The 18,362-nt window shown below is 46.1% G+C and overlaps 1 protein-coding gene and 1 long non-coding RNA gene across 6 annotated transcripts in view; one reads left to right on the top strand and one right to left on the bottom strand.

Annotated features, from left to right (window-relative positions):
- Positions 1-18,362, bottom strand: part of mmadhcb (metabolism of cobalamin associated Db) — a 40,357-nt gene that overhangs the window by 5,456 nt on the left and 16,539 nt on the right. For all 5 annotated transcript variants that reach the window (XM_037280671.1, XM_037280673.1, XM_037280672.1 and 2 more), the window contains 3 exons: positions 7,650-7,752; positions 7,153-7,283; positions 3,865-3,951 (listed from right to left, as the gene is read on the bottom strand). In XM_037280671.1, coding sequence (XP_037136566.1) covers positions 3,865-3,951; positions 7,153-7,283; positions 7,650-7,752 — 321 coding nt within the window. The remainder of the gene's footprint in view (positions 1-3,864; positions 3,952-7,152; positions 7,284-7,649; positions 7,753-18,362) is intronic.
- Positions 982-15,805, top strand: LOC119139744. The gene is made up of 3 exons (XR_005101442.1): positions 982-1,107; positions 11,737-11,742; positions 15,794-15,805. It is a non-coding gene; the product is annotated as an uncharacterized LOC119139744 (long non-coding RNA).

Below are 18,362 nucleotides of genomic sequence, written 5' to 3'. Positions count from 1 at the left end.
CGGCCCTGTCCAGCTCTCCTAGAGTAACTGCCTGTCTCCTGGAATCTCCTCCATGCTCTGGAGATTGTACTGGGGGAGACATCAAATCTTCTTGCAACAGCACGCATGGATGTGCCATCCTGGAGGAGTTGGACAATCTGCGCAACTTCAGGAGGGTTAAGATATCGCCTCATGTTCCCAGTCGTGATAATGACTCTAGCTAAAGCCAACACTTGTGGAAAAACTGTTAAAAAAGATCAAGAGGGAGGAACATGAAATGGCCTCCACCTGCAAAACCAGTTCTGTTTTGGGGACCATCTCGTTGTTGCCCCTCTAGTGCACCTGTTGTTAATTCCATCAACACCAATGCAGCTGAAACTGATTAACAACCCCTTCTGCCACCTACCTGACCAAAACCTTATCAGAAAAGTCTAATTGAATTCATGCCATACCCTGATAAAAAACTGTTCCTTTAATTTTTTTGAGCAGTGTATTTTGATCAATGTCATAATCACGATTATTAATCACAATGATTTATTACCTACACTACTTACATAAAAACTAATATAATTGCACAATGGTTTTCTAATCATCCATTAGCCTTCTAACACAATTAGCAAATACAATGAACCATTAGAACACTGGAGGGATGCTTGCTGGAAATGGGCCTTTATATACCTATGTAGGAGTTGCATTCTAAGCCTACAGCCAAAAATTGATAAAAACAAGGCAGACCTCGAACTTTCATCATCTTTTCCCAATAACACTAGTGAAACTTGGGACCCTACGATAATGCTAGATCAGTGGTTCTTAACCTTGTTTGAGGCACCGAACCCCACCAGTTTTATATGCGCATTCACCGAACCCCTAGTTGGTGAAAAGTTATTTTCTTTAAATTCAAGACATGGATATTTTTTACTGGTGCACAAAATGAGCTGTGCATGAACATCACCTTGTTCAAAGAACAAAACCAACCAGCATGAACTCACAACAAATTACATACTGGCAAAATAGAATTTACAGGATAAATCAGGTTTGTTTGGACCTCCTCAGTGGAGGCTCTGTCGAACCCCTGAGACCGACTCACCTAACCCCTAGGGTTCGATCGAACCCAGGTTAAGAACCACTGTGCTAGACGATTTAACTAACGAGCAGCAACAGGTAGTGAGGGAAATGCTCTGGGAAGATTGCAGGGCATTTGGTGAAGACGAAAATGATGTCGGCAGCATTCCTACTCTCCGCATGCACATTTCCCTTCATGATAATACACCAGTCCAAAAAACATACATTAGCGTCCCAAAACCCCTACACCAGGAAGTAAAATCTTATCTGCAGGATTTAATCAACCGGGGTTGGGTCACGAAATCAAAGTCCCTGTACTCTTCACCAATAGTGCGTGTAAGAAAGAAATCGGGAGACTTTAAACTCCTTGTAGACTACCGCGAACTTAATCAGCACCTGACAGACACCCAATTCCCTGGATACAAGACATGCTTGATACCCTGACGGGTAGTTCGTGGTTTACAGTGCTTGATCAGGGGTCACCCAAGGGTTTTTGAATGAAGAAAGTCAGCCACTAACAGCATTCATCACGCCTTGAGGTCTATACCAGTGGGTGCGGATCCCATTTGGCCTTAGTTCTATCCTGGCCATATTTCAGGAATGCATGGAGGAGTGTCTGTGGGGGTTGCGGGATGACATTTGCCTACCCTACCTTGATGAGAACTTAGTTCACAGTAAGTCGTCAGGACCATGTTGAACACCTGAGGACAGTTTTGCAAAGGTACCAGAAGGACAGTGTCAAACTAAGTCCTAAGAAATGTGAACTAAGCCTAAAGTCAGGTTTTTGGGCAGGGTTGTGTCGAAAGAAGGTCCACACATATCCGGGATTTGCCTCTGTTTTACTTTGGAACAGGCATCGTGGATGCACATCATTGAGTTGGTTGTGTCACCCGCTTGATATTTCCTGCCTTCTACATTGTGTGTAATTCCTCTTTCACTTTGTCTTATGCTCGCTGCTCCTTTTCCTTCGCCGCCATCCTCACGGAAATGTTCGATTGGGCCTAAAAATAAGGTGAGCGGAATACCTTCTTTGAATAGAAACACTTCAGCCTACCTCCAAGGGGTAGATTGTTGAAACTTCTGAGCAGGAGGATTGGGATTTGTGTTTTAGATGTACTGTCGTTACACGATATTGTGTGTTGCAGTAAATGCCAGAAAGAACAATTTTTACGTCTTTATATAAAGAAGCCACAGGGGTGAAAGAGTGTTTTAAAAATTATTTGTTCAAATAGATATCTGTTCAAGTAGGTGGTTTTTTTGGATGAGTAATTCTTTTGTCAAACAGTCCCTTCCTGGGAAATGTCAAGGGGTGTAAGTGTTCAAAGATGATTGTCAAACAGCCCCTTTAGATGGCAAGAGTCTTTCTTCAAATACGTGTGTTAGGGTTGAAAAAATTATCTTGATCGTATGATTATGTTGGAATTCAAGATTCAAGAATTTTTATTCGCCATGTTTGGGCGTGCCAAACAAGGAATTTGACTTCGGTACATCACAGCCTCTGTTCAACATTTAGGTGACTAACAACACTCAGGACGTGTGAAAAATGACAAATATTCTATGATCTTAAACTCCCAGAAGGGCAAGGAAAAACTCAAAACTCCAACTAGGGGAAATGAGAAACCTTGGGAAGAGACCACAGATGGGAGGATCCCTCTTCCAGGATGACCAGGCTGAAATGGATGCAGAAAGGACACAGAGTGCAAATAGCGTAGACAATTCAAAAAGGGTGTGGGGAGCAGGATGTTATTGCACAGCAGTGACTGTAGACTATATTGATTAACCAGTTGCTGCACTGCTTGACCAGCTGCAGAGGAAGAAATCAAACTTCTTCTGTTTCCCCCAACATCGTAAAACAAAGTGCTAAGACCCCCTGCTCTGATTTGAACAGATGCCGGGGATTCACCAAACCTGTCTACGCTAACCCCCACCCTGTTTTCTTTCAATCAATATGCCCTTACAAGAGGTCTAAGTCAGACTGCTTTCAAGCATCTCTGTGCCACACAGGGTGCTGATGGCATCTCCGCTTGCAAGCGTAAAATGGCCAAACTGTTGCGCGTGTGGTTCTTGCAAAGAAGTTAGAGTGAGAAACACTCTAACAAAGTTCTCAGATACTATTTCGCAAACAGCCCCAGACAGGGGTGTAAGAGTGTTTAAAATAAGTATTTGTACAAGTATTTGTTCATAAAATATTTGTTAAACAGCACTAGAGAGGGATGCAAGTGTCTTGATGTATTATTAATTCAAGAAACAGCCATCATTCATAGCGCTATAGGCCTACAGTAAGTACATCAAGGGTGAATGACTGTTTCAAACTCCACCTGAACCTCGATTTTATACGCTTGGACTCCACGCGACTTTCTGTCTAACACAGTTTGGTCATGAACCCCATTTTTTTTTTCATCATAAATACATTTTCAAGTAGTATTTTAAATGGATGATATAGGGACCATACGAAGCTAAATGACTAGCGCGTAAACCTTAGCGCTAGTGATTTGATGAATTTTCATGACCAATTTAAAGTTGTTTCATAATAATAAGTACTTGATCTTTATGATTGCTTTATTACAGTGTTACGGATAGCTAGGATTGTTTTTGATTCAGAAAGGGGGAAGTTCATGTAAGCACCTCATCTACACAGTCACTCACAAGTCAAAAAGCGTGGCCGAACACAGTAGGAGACTAAGTGGCTTCTTTATTTTCTCTTCCATCCAGTTCACATAGCATGAAAATGACTTACTCAATCTGCCTGATATTGTCATCAACGCATTGCCTCTTTTTTAATAAAATGCTGTTTAGTTTCGTTTCGTTTATACATGGTCTTACCGCCAGGCCTGAGGACGGATCTATGAAGTCTGCCCAGAATCCTTCTCTATGGAGAATGAAGCAGATCTCCTTCGCTCCATCTACAAACTACAAAGGTCATAGTTTAGTTTTGTGTATTTGCTCAAGCACCTGCCCTTCAGATGGGCAGTTTTATTTTTGAACCCCACAGTTATCAATTTCCAATCTACTATATGTAATGTTCCCTACATGAGTTTGGTGGAGGGGTTTGCGCATGCCAATGAGCGTAGGAGCTACGTTATTGGAGGATTTATGCCCCTGGCAGGGTCACCCATGGCAAACAGGTCCTAGGTTAGGGGCCAGACAAAGCATGGCTTAAAAGATCCCTTATGATGAATACAACAAATCGATGTAGTTTTTGCTTCCCTGGACGCGGATCTAGCTCCCTCTGGAGCTAGGCCTGGAGGTGGAGCTCATTGGCGAGCGCCCGGTGGCCGGGCGGGCCTGCAACCATGGAGCCTGAATGGACAATGTGTATACCTTTCCGATAGGCTCACCACCTGCGACAAAGGGGTCGGGTGCGGTTTGAGCTGGGTGTCAGCCAAAGGCGGGGATGTTGGCGGTCTGATCCCCGGATACAGAAGCTGGCTCTAGAGACATCTAACCTTATCTCTCTGGCAGGGAAGGAGCCCAAGCTGATGTGTGAGGCAGAAAAGTTCAGCTGTTCTTTGTTTTCGACTCTCCCATGATCTTGCTGGCAAAGCCTGTAGACACGATGGCTGGCAGACAAGGCCGTCAAACAGACGCTACAAATGGCACGTTTTACGTACCTATGGCACCAGGTATGTGGAAGTGTGTTTCTGTAGACAGCGTTTGGGCTGGGACTTTGAAATGGCCTCTGTTTCAACGTCAGTGATGGGCGCGGACTCTCTGTGCCTTTAATCTGCTTGTGGACGTTACAAACTGCCACCTTATTGATGTGGTCTCTTTTGCTATGTACCCCTGCATGCTTGGAGGGGCTGGCGCACTCTGCCTATCAAATAGACTACCTACCAGTATGAATACCTGCTCACCGAGTTCCATGACTTCACCAAACCACACGTTCTCCGTTCTTGACAGCTGTAGCTAAGCTTGGCGTGGAGCACCACATCACCATTGTAGGCCCAACGGTCTATAGTCGTGCGCAGGGCCTTAACTCTGCCAAACTTGCAATTGCCAAAGAGGAGTTCGCTACCATGAAACTCCTTGGTATAGTCCGCCACTCGAACAGCACGTGGGCTTCCCCCTCGCACATGATGACCCGATGGCGGTCGGCAGCCCTGTGGTTATTTCTGTCACCTAAAATATGCCACAACCAATTTTCCCTCTAATTTTTCAAGTGTCTGTGCAAACACACAAGCTCTCTGTGCACACTGTGGACCACTGTGTGCAACACCAGATTGATTGATTAAAGACAGACAGACAGACAGACAGACAGACAGACAGACTGATTTAAAAAATAAATAGAATATTGTCAATGAGAACTTTAACTTGCTCGGGGTCGGATTTTGTTTTGTGTGACAGCTCGTTCCTTTTCTGTCGGTCTTTTGCGCTCTCTCGCAATAATGTACCGATCCCTTGTCCCATTTTGAGTCTTTGTACAATTCCAACTGCTTTCAAATGACATTTCTGCTGAATGTGACGCCAACTTCCATTCCTTCCATATTTTTCCCTCCGTATACTCGCCCGCCACTTTGGGTTCACTACATGTTTTTCAGAGGAGACCTTTCTCATTCGAAAAAGAGAAAATCTCACCCAGTTTCACCGTTTCCTCTTGTACTTGCACACACTCCGACAGCCATTCAATCTTAAAAGAACTGCCGCATCTCCTTTATTTTGGCTTGGCGAGTGGATGTGTGGCTGCTCATTCGTTTCACCATGATTAGCTAATTTAGCATTTGCATCGCTTGACTCCGCCGCACTGTCGTTAGCTAGCTAACCTGCGCGGCACAGATGGGCAGGACACATGTTCAGGCACTGTCAATCCTATGATTGCTTATGTAGCATAAGTGAACCATATCATATCATTGGCTGGACACCTGTCAATTACTGATTTACACTACAAAAAGGCACAGGAAGAAAATAATTCGTCCACTTAATTAGATTAGATTACATCTAACATTAGATATTAATCAATCAGTTTATGCAGAATTTTGTGCTTTTTTTGTTTTTTGTGCGCAGAGACTGCGCGACCAGTGCGCAATTGCGCAGCTGCACAGTTTAGAGGGAACACTGGCCACAACCCCCAACCGGTATTCCATCTTGCAAATACAGGACTTCTCTGCCCACCTGACGGGGGCCACCATCTTTTCCAAGGTACATTTGATAAACGATTACAATCAGTTACCAGTACACCCGCAGGATGTACCTAAAACAGCAGTCATTACAGCTTTGCACGTTTGAGTTTCTGTGGATGCCTCAGCCTCAAAGGGGCAGCACAGACATTTCAGTGCCTTATGGACTATATGCTGTGTGACATGCCGTTTTTGTTTGTCGACTTGAATGACATCGTCAGACATTGTAGTGTGAGCAGTGGGTTGTGGGACCTGGCAACCAGTGGCAGGCAGCTCTGTGTCAATGACAGGTAGTACAGCACCTTTGACAGAGTGCTCCTAGGCCTTTTCCTTAACCCCTGGTTTCTCTTGGAGGCCCACCAGTTCACTGCCTTCGTGGACCACAAATATTTGCCATGGCCAAGACATTAAAGCCATGGTCTGATCAGCAACAATGCCAACTTGCTGCCATATCTGAGTTCACTACAGACATCCAGCACATGGCCGTCCAGGACAACGTTGCTGACTGCCTTTTCCGGTTGGTAATGAGGACATTCACCTGCGACTTGATTATGCTGCCATAACTGGCGACCTGTGGCATTCAAGCCTACCGTAAGGCCCAACTGCACTTCCCCATTGTTTGTTGACAAAATAGATCTTACATCTTGAATTTCTCACGGTGGCGAACTGTTTAGCACGTCCACCTCATGGTTCGGAGGTTGTGAGTTTGATTCTACCTCTGGCCCTCTCTGTGTGTACATATTCTCCCCGTAGGTGAGTGCGAGTGTGGATGGTTGTTCGCCTGTGTGTGCCCTGCTACTGGCTGACTGCTGACTCCAGCATGCCTGCGACCCCCGTGGGGAAAAGCGGTACAGGAAATGGATGGTGTAAGAACATTTTCTGTTCAGTCACAAAAGGATTTAAGAAATGTTTTCTTTGCTTTCTTTAAATTCAGTGACAATTTTGTTTAAAGGGTATCAACATTTTTTCCAGTGTCTGCATGTTTAGGATAGCTCACCTTGTCAAGCATGTGGTCTCTCTCTTCTTCCACTGCTAAACACCATGCTGTCATATCGTTCTTAGTCTTTTGAGTCACGGTGATCACTGTCACATGAGAGCTTGACGCCTCGGGAAACAGGTATTGCAGATCTGGTTATCACAATATTTAAGAGAAATCACCAACAGTTAGGAATATATGATATTCCTGTTGTAAAAAACAAAAAAACTCAAAAATGGGATACCTGTCTTTAAGTGTGGGGTTCTGTAACATGACAAGTGAAGGTAAACAGAAGAAAAACAATTCTAATACATTTTCACTGATTCAGAGACATAGACATACTAATTTGCGAACCACTGAACTGAGAAGTAATGCGCCAATGATTCAACACACCTCACAAACATTAAAGATGGTATTTCAAACACATAACATACCTCACACTACGTACCTAACCTAACTACCTCATAAACTACATTTTAGGAGAATGTTACGTTTATAGTGTAGGCTCTGTGAATTACCTTGTTTTAGTTTTTCGGGGCATGACTGTATGATGCACTCCACAGATGAGTTGTCTAAATCCTGGTTTTCTTTACGGGTGCTGTGATTCGTAGCTGGGTCGTGCTGCACATTCATTAATGAGACCACACATGCAAAAACATACACAACAAAACTGTTAAGGTTTAGATTTTTGTTCAGGGTAGTTTCGCTGTGATTCCAAATTTTAATTCCAGATGATTAGTGTTCCAACATCACATATCACTGCCAATTACAATGTTATGTTGTATCACATTAGCTTTCACAACAAAAATTGAAGTATTCAGATAGCCACCGACAAGCCGCACCATTAAGTTTGTATAATATTTTGTACAGTAATACTTAAAGTGTAACTCCGGGGCTCTTACATTTAGGTCTTGATGGGTAAAGAGAGCAATATCCTAAAGTTTGCTAAGTATCTGGTGCTTCAATTTTTGTGTCTAGTCTTGTATTTGCTAAAATAACTCCCTGGTTTATTTTAATGCACAATGCTGTGTATCTGATGTCAAGTCATTGACTGGGCTGTCAACTTGCATCTACCACTCGCGATTGAGTGATATGCCAGATTGCTTATGGGGATGTCTAGCGTAACGTTGCTAACCGTCATTTCTGTTAGGGTTGATAGATTAGTTTGATCCTATGCTTATGTTGGAATGTAACCTGTAATAATTAACCAAACGTGTCCTGTCTTAACAAAAGTAGTAGAACAAAGTGCTAAGATCTTTTGAACTGATTGACCAGCTGCAGAGGAAGCAATCAAAGTTGTTCTGTTTACACAACGTCGTAAAACACCCCTGCTATGCTTTGACCAGAGGCCAGGGGCTTGAACCCCATCCTGTCCACTCTCACCCCCACTCTCACCCCACCCTGTTTCTCTCAATAAAAATGCTCTTGCAAGAGGCCTGAGTCAGACCTCATTCGATCATCACTGTATGCACAGCGACGGATGTCTCTCCACTTGCAAGTGCTTAAAAGGGCATACTGTTTCCCGTGTGGTTCTTGCAAAATAAGTTAGAGTGAGCACCACTCTAACAATTTCCGTGTCCAAGGGTCTGTTACTTAGATACAAACACAATGCCTGTCACATTTTACACTTCTCAAAATGACTGAAAAGAGGTCTGAATTCATACAACTCAAATAGAGTTGTAAATGCTAGTGTGCTGGCAGGCCTGAAACATAAAGTACAGGCTTGAATGAGAAATAGAATTAACCGTATTTTCCGGACTATCAGTCGCAATCTTTTTTCAATTTGGCCGGGGGCGTGACTTATAGTCAGGAGCGACTTATGTGTGAAATTATTAACACATTATATCATCTCACATATGATTTTCACACTAAACCCCAAGAGGTTGCTCTAGGCCTGTGGAATAATTGGAACTGCAACTGACGATGAGTCTGACGTAAGCGACGTAGAAGAGGAAGCGCTGCATCTTCTACTTCCGGAGTTAGCGGAGTTGTTTATAAGTGACACAGAGGATGAAGATTTCGTTGGATTTAATGATTTGGAGTGACACGGATGGTTCGATAAACTTGTTAGCATGTTATTTATGCTATAGTTATTTGAATAACTCTTAATATGTTACGTCAGGCACATTCTCAGTTCCTTGTTTATGTGTTTATCTAACGTTAGCATACCGTACCGTTCAGCCTGTTGTTGCCTATTCTATTTTTATTTTAAATTACCTTTCAAGATGACATTTCTGTTCTTGGTGATAGATTTTATCAAATAAATTTCCCCCGACTTATACTCCAGTGCGACTTGTATGTTTGTTTTTTTCTTCTTTATTTATTTTATGACTGTGTGGGGCAGCTTGGTGGCACACTGTTAGCACGTCCGCCTCGCAGTTAGGAGGGTGCCGGTTCAATTCCACCTCGGACCCTCCCTGTGTGGAGTTTGCATGTTCTCCCCGTGCCCGCGTGGGTTTTCTCCGGGCATTCCGGTTTCCTCCCACATCCCAAAAACATGCTTGGTAGGCCAATTGAGCACTCGAAATTGTCCCTAGGTGTGAGTGCGAGTGTGGATGGTTGTTCGTCTCTGTGTGCCCTGTGATCGTCTGGCAACCGGTTCTGGTTGTCCCCCGCCTACTGCGCGATGACTGCTGGGATAGGCTCCACCACGCCCGCGACCCCCGTGGGGACAAGCGGTATAGAAAATGAATGGATGGATGGATGGCTGGTGCGACTTATACTCCGGAGCAACTTATAGTCCGGAAATACGGTACAAGCTTGAAGTGAGTAAGTAGCTAAGCGGCGGGCTGGCTAACGGGGTCCACGGAGGGCCTCCTCGCTCTACAGCGGGCTGGCCAACTCCGTTTGTTTGTCCACGGAAAGTCTCCGAGCTACGTTGATCCTTTCTTTCGGCGTGTTGCGACACCTGACTACCACACATCTACTATTGGGCATCTTAGCTGCCTTAAACTTTCAACAAATAGTGCATTCCAAAACAACAGGACGTTGACTAAGTATAATAAGCAAGTCAGAAAACAAGGGTGATATCCCTTAGCTTCCTTCACTGACATCGTAAGGCTGATGTAAAAAGTGGGCGTCAGTAAGTCCACCGCAACTACGTTCCAAAATACTGTCAAATCACTTCTGAATTATTTTGTCAGGGGGAACTTGTAGCACTGACATAATCTTTTAATAGTCCTATCATATAAGAGACAATGTTGGACCAGCTTTACTGTTTTGAGACGTATCATGGAAAATCCACTTTGTTAGCTTTTATATTCATTTTATTGTGTACTTGGAGTCTCCAAAATTGTAGAAAAGTTTAATCTATCCCTACATGTGCTGCAGAGATAATTTTATGATCTGTTTGGGGGTTATTTTATTACTCTGTTGAGTTTTCTCCGTTTTCTATTACCGTTTTTTTCCATGTATAATGCGCAAAATTTAACTAACTTATTGTCCTAAAATCTGGGGTGCGCATTATACATGGGTACAATTGTTTTTTTTTTTGTTTTTTTTTAAGAAAATCATGGTACAACAATTTTTGAAGAAAATCTTGTCACGGATGGAGTGTGGAAAGGAGCGGGGCGACCAAGTGCAGCTTGGACCAGGGTTTATTGGAGGAACTCAAAACACAGACTTGGTAAACTAATTGTGATAAATAACTGGAACATCACTCAAATATTGGTGATCCCGTTGAGAGTCTCACATATTTCTTCGCTATCGAGTTTGCTACTGCATGCGCAGTGATACTGACCGGCAGAATAACATCCGGTTGTTCCCAAAGATGATCTTTTTTCTGAAATAATTTTACGTTTACGGACTTAAGTAACCCGGCCGGGTCATACCAAAGACTATAAAAATGGGACCCATTGCCTCCCTGCTTGGCACTCAGCATTAAGGGTTGGAATTGGGGGGTTAGATCACCAAATGATTCCCGAGCGCGGCGCCGCTGCTGCTCACTGCTCCCCTCTCCCCCAAGGGATGGATCAAAATCACACGGGGATGGGTCAAATGCAGAAGACAAATTTCACCACACCCAGATGCGTGTGTGACGATCATTGGGACTTTAAAAAAAAAAAAGAAAAAAAAAAAGTCAAAATTTGGGTGCGTATTATACATGGGTACAGTCTTTTTTCCAGCATCGACATGCCATTTTTAGGGTGCGTATTATACATGGGGGCGCATTATACATGGAAAATTTTTTTAATCAATTACATCACACCCATTGGGGCAGGACTACCAAACTAGTGTGGCCAAACAGTTTAGCAAATTTTTATGTTTTATGTTTTTATGTTTTTTGGAGCATGTGCTCTGGTATGCTAGCAGGCCTGCTAGCACTAGCCAGCTTTGCTAGCCTTGCTATCTGTTAGCCGTGCTAGCCACCATCAACCTACACAGCAGCCCAACTGCCACCAGACTGCTGCAGCCTGCCACCTGGCTTCAGCAGCCCACCTACCATCCGGCTACTGCAGCCTACAGCAGTTACCATCAGACTAAAGGGGCCCAGCTACCATTAGGCTACTGCAGCCAATAGCTACCACCAGGCTACTGAAGCCTGCAGCAGCTACCACCAGACTACAGACTGCAGAGGCCCAGCTACCTACCACCAGGGTACGGTAGACTACAGTAGTTACCTCCGGACTACAGATGCCCAGCTACCACCAGGCCGCTGTAGCTTCCAGTAGCTACCCCCAGGCTGCATAAGCCACCAGGCTGCTGCAGCCTACAGTTGCCACCACTGGACTACAGAGGCACAGCTACCACCACGCTACTTCAGCCCAGCTGTGATTTTTGGCAAGCTAATCCAACTCAAGAGGCCCAATCTTAGTGCATGCTAACACTAGCATGTCTGTCAGGACATCACCCCCGGACCACCTCACGCTGGCCGAGCTGTCCCATGGATTCCTCAACCTACAGAAGCAAGTTTCCCTCCTGACCTCCACCCTCCTCCAAGATCCAACCCAAGCTGACACCCTGCTCCTGGTGCGACAAGCCTGCAATGCTGCTGCAGTGGAGGAGCCACCGCAGAGCCCTTGCTCCACAGCCCGTCGCCACTCAGAGCTCTGGATAGAACCGCACGTCAACCGCAAGAGGGGGGGATGGGACTCACGCATCAGCACCTCACCCTCAGGTGACGTCCCCACACACCCAAACCGTTTCAGGCTCCTGGCTGAGAAGGAGGCTCGTCTCCACTCACCCAGGGCCAAGAAGCCAAGAAGCTCCTTCTCCTCCACCCTCAAACCACCAATAGCCTTTCACTTACACCCCCAACCCTAAGCGGTCCTCTCTCCCCCCAAACTGGGAGAAGTTATTGGAACAGACTGGTCGCTGTGCGCTGTTTCAGGCACCTTCTCCCCCTTGCCATCCGCCTCAAACCCCCCCCGGCCCTCCTTGCCCCCCTACCCCCACACCTTCCTCTTCGCCCCCCCCCTTCCACGCCCCCTGCCACAGCCCCCCTGGGAAGTACCGAGAGTACTCTCCCCTTCCCCTCATCAACCTCCATCACCCTTGCCAACCCCGCCCCCCCTACTGTAGCCTTCCCCAATACCTGGCCCGCTGACGGCAGGACAACCAGCAGAGCATCCACCATCCACAACCCACCTCCTAGGCAGACACGGCGATGCCAAAACCCCCGCCCCACCCTTTTCTACCCACCACCATTCCAGCCACACTCCTGGCCATTTCAACGCAGGCCAGCTCTCCTCCCTACCCCTCCCTACCCACCGTCCTCTCTGCCGCGTGCCTTAACAAGCCACTGGCCAGCTCACTGTAGACCAGCTCTCCTCCCTACCCCTCCCTACCCACCATCTTCTCTGCCACACGCTTTAACACGCCACTGGCCAGCTCACTCTCGACCAGCTCTCCTCCGAACCCCCCGCTACCCACCACCTTTCCTCCCACCCCCTCCCCGTCACCCCCTTTTCAAGCCCTCACTTCCCCGACCCCTCCCACCACACCACGCTCAGAGCCACCAGCAATCTGACAGGACACGGACCGCAGCCCTGCCGGCACCAAACTGTCCACCCACCCATACGCGCGTCCCCTCTGTGCTGGTGATTGGATCCTCAATGGTACGCCACGTTTCCCTCCCCAAAGCTGAGACCCACTCATTCTCCGGAGCCAAGGTCCTCGACATCAACACCCGCATCCCCCAACTGACAGCTCACCGTCCACAGATCTCCACTGTCATCATACACATCGGGACCAATGACATCAAACGCCAGCAGTCAGAGACGCTCACACAACATTTTCGCACACTCATCTCCACCGTTTCTGCAACTGGTAATGAAGATTATCTCCGGCCCCTTTCCATCTCCACGACTCACCGACACCCAGTTCAGTCGGATCCGTGATCTACACATCTGGCTCCAGGCCCATTGCACCGCCAACAAGATCCCCTATACTAGGGGTGTCCAAACTACGGCCCGCGGGCCAACTGCGGTCCGCGGTCCAGTTTTTATTGGCCCGCAGCAAATTCTGAAAACATAATTGAATGTGGCCCGCACAACAGCTTGAGCACTTCTCAGTTTCCACACTAGATGGAGCCCGCCACACAAAGCGCTTGACGTCCGATTAGCCCCCCATCCCCCCCCCGGGAGGGAAGCGAACGCGCAGCGTTTGATTTGACGTCACACTAGCCGCCCCCCCCGGGAGAGAAGCGAACGCGCTGCGCTTGACGTCCGACTATCCAATATTATAAAAAATATAAAAACAAAGGAATATATCATAATTGGCGACTTGAACTTAGACTACAAAGACAAATCATCCAAACCTCTAAAAAGCATGGCAGAAAAATTAGGACACCACCAACTGATAAAAGAACCAACGAGAATGTGTCACACTCGCAGCTCTATTCTTGATCTCATCTTCACCAATCAACCCGCAAAATATAGCATATCAGGAGTCATCCACGTAGCTGTATCAGACCATTCTCTCATATACACAGTTAGGAAAAACCCGAAACCTCGGAAAAATCATCAACAGTGCACTATTTCAAATATACCAAGATCTAAGCTACCACAGTATGAAACCGAAATAAAGAATATTGATTGGAGCAATCAACTAGCACTCACCGACCCAGAACAAATCTTAGCAGATTTCCAGAATCGTATAGAAGCCATACGGAAAAAATACACTACTACCAGAAAACTCAGTCTACGACAGAATAAATTACCATGGATAAACTCTGATATTCTCAATTTAATCGCACAGAAAACCACTGCACTGAAATTGTATAGGTCGATAAAAACTATTGAAAATAAAACAGCTCTCACACATCTTAGAAATAAATGCACTTTAGAGATAAGTACGGCTAAAACCACTTACTTCCAGAAGCAAATCACTCAGGCCGCTACGAACCCCAAAATCCTCTGGCAGACACTAAAATCCATCACTGGGCAAACTCATGCAAATACAAACAACAACTTACAAATATCTTTACAAAATACACTCACTACTGATCAGGAACAGATTGCAAATGCATTTAATAATGACTTCATCACCTCTATTAAAGAACTGACAGAACACTTTGATCCTCCGTCTCCACCCACACCTATAACTCCCTCATCAGACAAGCTAACCTTTTCTGAGATTACGCTCTCAGAGTTATCCAGTATTCTCAGCTCACTCAATAACTCAAAGGCCAAAGACATATATCAACTAAACACAGACTTTTACAAAACCCATGCCAGTAGCTTCCTGCCCCTAATGCTCCATTTAATGAATCTCTGCATAAGACATTCCATATTTCCGACTGCGTGGAAAAAAGCAAAAATTACCCCCATATTTAAATCAGACGACCGAACAACCCTATCCAACTACCGTCCCATATCAATCCTCCCACCTATATCAAAGTAAAAAAAAAGTCAAAGTCTGCTTTATTGTCAACCTCTTCACATGCCAAGACACACAAAGAAATCGAAATTACGTTTCCACTATCCCACGGTGACAAGACATAGTACACGACATACATACAAGCAAACAACACAAAATAAAAAACAAGAAGGCACAAACAATGAATAATAAGAGTGATGAATAAATAATAAATAAACAAATAACACAACAAATAAATAAATAAGAGGAGCAAAACAGTGCAGCTACCACCCCAAACAGCAATACAACTGGAGAGGACGCTCTCAATGGTGCCACGGTAAAATGTAGTCATGACGGCCGGAGGAGCACACGCTCGCCTGAGTTTCCGCAGGAAGTACAGGCGGCGCTGGGCCTTCTTCGCCAGTGATGCGGTGTTGGTGGACCAGGAGAGATCCTCACTGATGTGCACCCCCAGGAACCTGGTGCTGCTCACTCTCTCCACCACAGCACCGTCGATGGTCAGCGGCAGGTGTCGGGTGTGACCCTCCCGGAAGTCAACAACAATCTCCTTGGTCTTGTTGACGTTCAGCAGGAGGTTGTTGTCCTTGCACCACGTGGTCAGAAGGTCAACCTTCAACCTGTATTGAGTCTCGTCACCCTCGGTGATGAGACCCACCAGAGTCGTGTCGTCAGCAAATTTCACCATGCGGTTGGCGCTGTAGGTTGCAGCGCAGTCATGCGTCAGCAGGGTGAAGAGCAGCGGACTGAGCACGCAGCCTTGGGGGGCCCCCGTGCTCAGCGTGATGCTGGCGGAGATCTTGTCGCCAACACGTACCACCTGAGGTCTCTGACTGAGGAAGTCCAGTAGCCAGTTGCAGAGGTAGGTACTGAGGCCCAGCTTGGCGAGTTTGCAGATGAGTCGTTGTGGCACAATGGTGTTGAAGGCAGAACTGAAGTCCACAAACAGCAATCTCACATACGAGTCCCTACTCTCCAGGTGGGTGAGGGCCGAGTGGAGAGCCGAGCAGATGGCATCCTCAGAGGACCGTTTGGCTCGGTACGCAAACTGGAAGGGGTCTATGGTGGGGGGTAGAATGGATCTGATGTGCTCCATGACAAGCCTCTCAAAGCACTTCATGATGATGGGCGTCAGTGCCACGGGGCGGTAGTCATTGAAGCAGGACGGGGCAGGTTTCTTCGGGACAGGTACGATGGTGGCAGCCTTGAAACACGAAGGGACGACGGCTTGCTGCAGGGAAATGTTGAAGATGTCCGTGAAGACACCCGTCAGCTCCCCAGCGCAGTCCCTCAGCGCTCGACCCGGGATGTTGTCAGGGCCCGCCGCCTTACGAGTGTTGATAGCGGCAAGCGCCCTCCTCACGCTATCAGCAGAGAGGCACAGGGGCTGCTCTTGTGGAGGAGGAGGGGCCTTCAGCGGGCAAGTGCTGTTCTGAGCGTCGAAGCGAGCAAAGAAGCGATTGAGATCGTTGAGCAGACGGATGTCGCCCTCACAGCTCTGCGGCGCGGGCTTGTAGTCCGTGATGGTCTGAATGCCCTGCCAAAGGCTCCGTGCGTCCTTGAAGTGGGCGGTAATCCTGCAAGAGAACGCCCTTTTCGCCTCCTTGATGCCCCGGGACAGGTCGGCCCTCGCTGTCCTCAAGCCAGCCTCATCCCCCGCTCTGAAGGCTTTGTCCCTGGCCCTCAGCAGCCTGAGGACAGCCCCAGTCAGCCACGGCTTCCAGTTAGCCCGAGTGACGATGTATTTCGAGTGGGTCACATCATCAATCAACAAAACTATCCAATACATTTCGTTCCACTTCACGATTGTGTCCCACTTGTTGACTATAATATCAAAACTTTTAGAAAAAACCCTGTCAAAACAACTTATAGAACATCTTGAAACAAACAACCTTCTCAACAACTCACAATTTGGCTTCCGATCAGCTCGTTCTACACTATCTGCACAGCTACTACTCACAGAATATATACGCACTTCTCTTAATAAAGGCCACATCACAGGAGCAGTCTTTGTAGATTTCCGTAAAGCCTTTGACACAGTTAATCACCAAATACTCCATAACAAACTAGCTTCCTTTCATCTCTCCCCCTCAGTGCTAACTATGCTCTCATCATACCTCTCGGATAGAATCCAGGTTGTTAATATTGGTCAGGCCACATCTACTCCATTACCATCTCCCACTGGTGTTCCCCAGGGCAGCATACTGGGCCCATTATTATTCATTATGTACATCAATGACATGCCTAACATATGCAAACAAACTCAAATCATATTATATGCTGACGACACAGTTACAGTGCCTTGCGAAAGTATTCGGCCCCCTTGAACCTTTCAACATTTCGCCACATTTCAGGCTTCAAACATAAAGATATAAAATTTAAATTTTTTGTCAAGAATCAACAACAAGTGGGACACAATCGTGAAGTGGAACGAAATTTATTGGATAATTTAACATTTTTTAACAAATAAAAACTGAAAAGTGGGGCGTGCAATATTATTCGGCCCCTTTACTTTCAATGCAGCAAACTCAATCCAGAAGTTCAGTGAGGCTCTTTGAATGATCCAATGTTGTCCTAAATGACTGATGATGATAAATAGAATGCAACTGTGTGTAATCAAGTCTCCGTATAAATGCACCTGCTCTTTGATAGTCTCAGGGTTCTGTTTGAAGCGCAGAGAGAACCATGAAGACAAAGGAACACACCAGGCAGGTCCGAGATACTGTTGTGGAGAAGTTTAAAGCCGGGTTTGGATACAAAAAGATTTCCCAAGCTTTAAACATCTCAAGGAGCACTGTGCAAGCAATTATATTGAAATGGAAGGAGTATCAGACCACTGCAAATCTACCAAGACCCAACCGTCCCTCCAAACTTCCATCTCAAACAAGGAGAAGACTGATCAGAGATGCAGCCAAGAGGCCCATGATCACTCTGGATGAACTGCAGATAACTACAGCTGAGGTGGGAGAGTCTGTCCATAGGACAACAATCAGTCGTGCACTGCACAAATCTGGCCTTTATGGAAGAGTGGCAAGAAGAAAGCCATTTCTCAAAGATATCCATAAAAAGTCTCGATTAAAGTTTGCCACAAGCCACCTGCGAGACACACCTAACATGTGGAAGAAGGTGCTCTGGTCAGATGAAACCAAAATCGAACTTTTTGGCCACAATGCAAAACGATATGTTTGGCGTAAAAGCAACACAGCTCATCACCCTGAACACACCATCCCCACTGTCAAACATGGTGGTGGCAGCATCATGGTTTGGGCCTGCTTTTCTTCAGCAGGGACAGGGAAGATGGCTAAAATTGATGGGAAGATGGATGGAGCCAAATACAGGACCATTCTGGAAGAAAACCTGTTGGAGTCTGCAAAAGACCTGAGACTGGGACGGAGATTTATCTTCCAACAGGACAA

This window comes from Syngnathus acus, chromosome 21 (assembly GCF_901709675.1).
Source record: "Syngnathus acus chromosome 21, fSynAcu1.2, whole genome shotgun sequence".
NCBI classification, from domain to species: Eukaryota; Metazoa; Chordata; class Actinopteri; order Syngnathiformes; family Syngnathidae; genus Syngnathus; species Syngnathus acus.
This window is presented reverse-complemented; position numbering and strand designations above follow the sequence as displayed.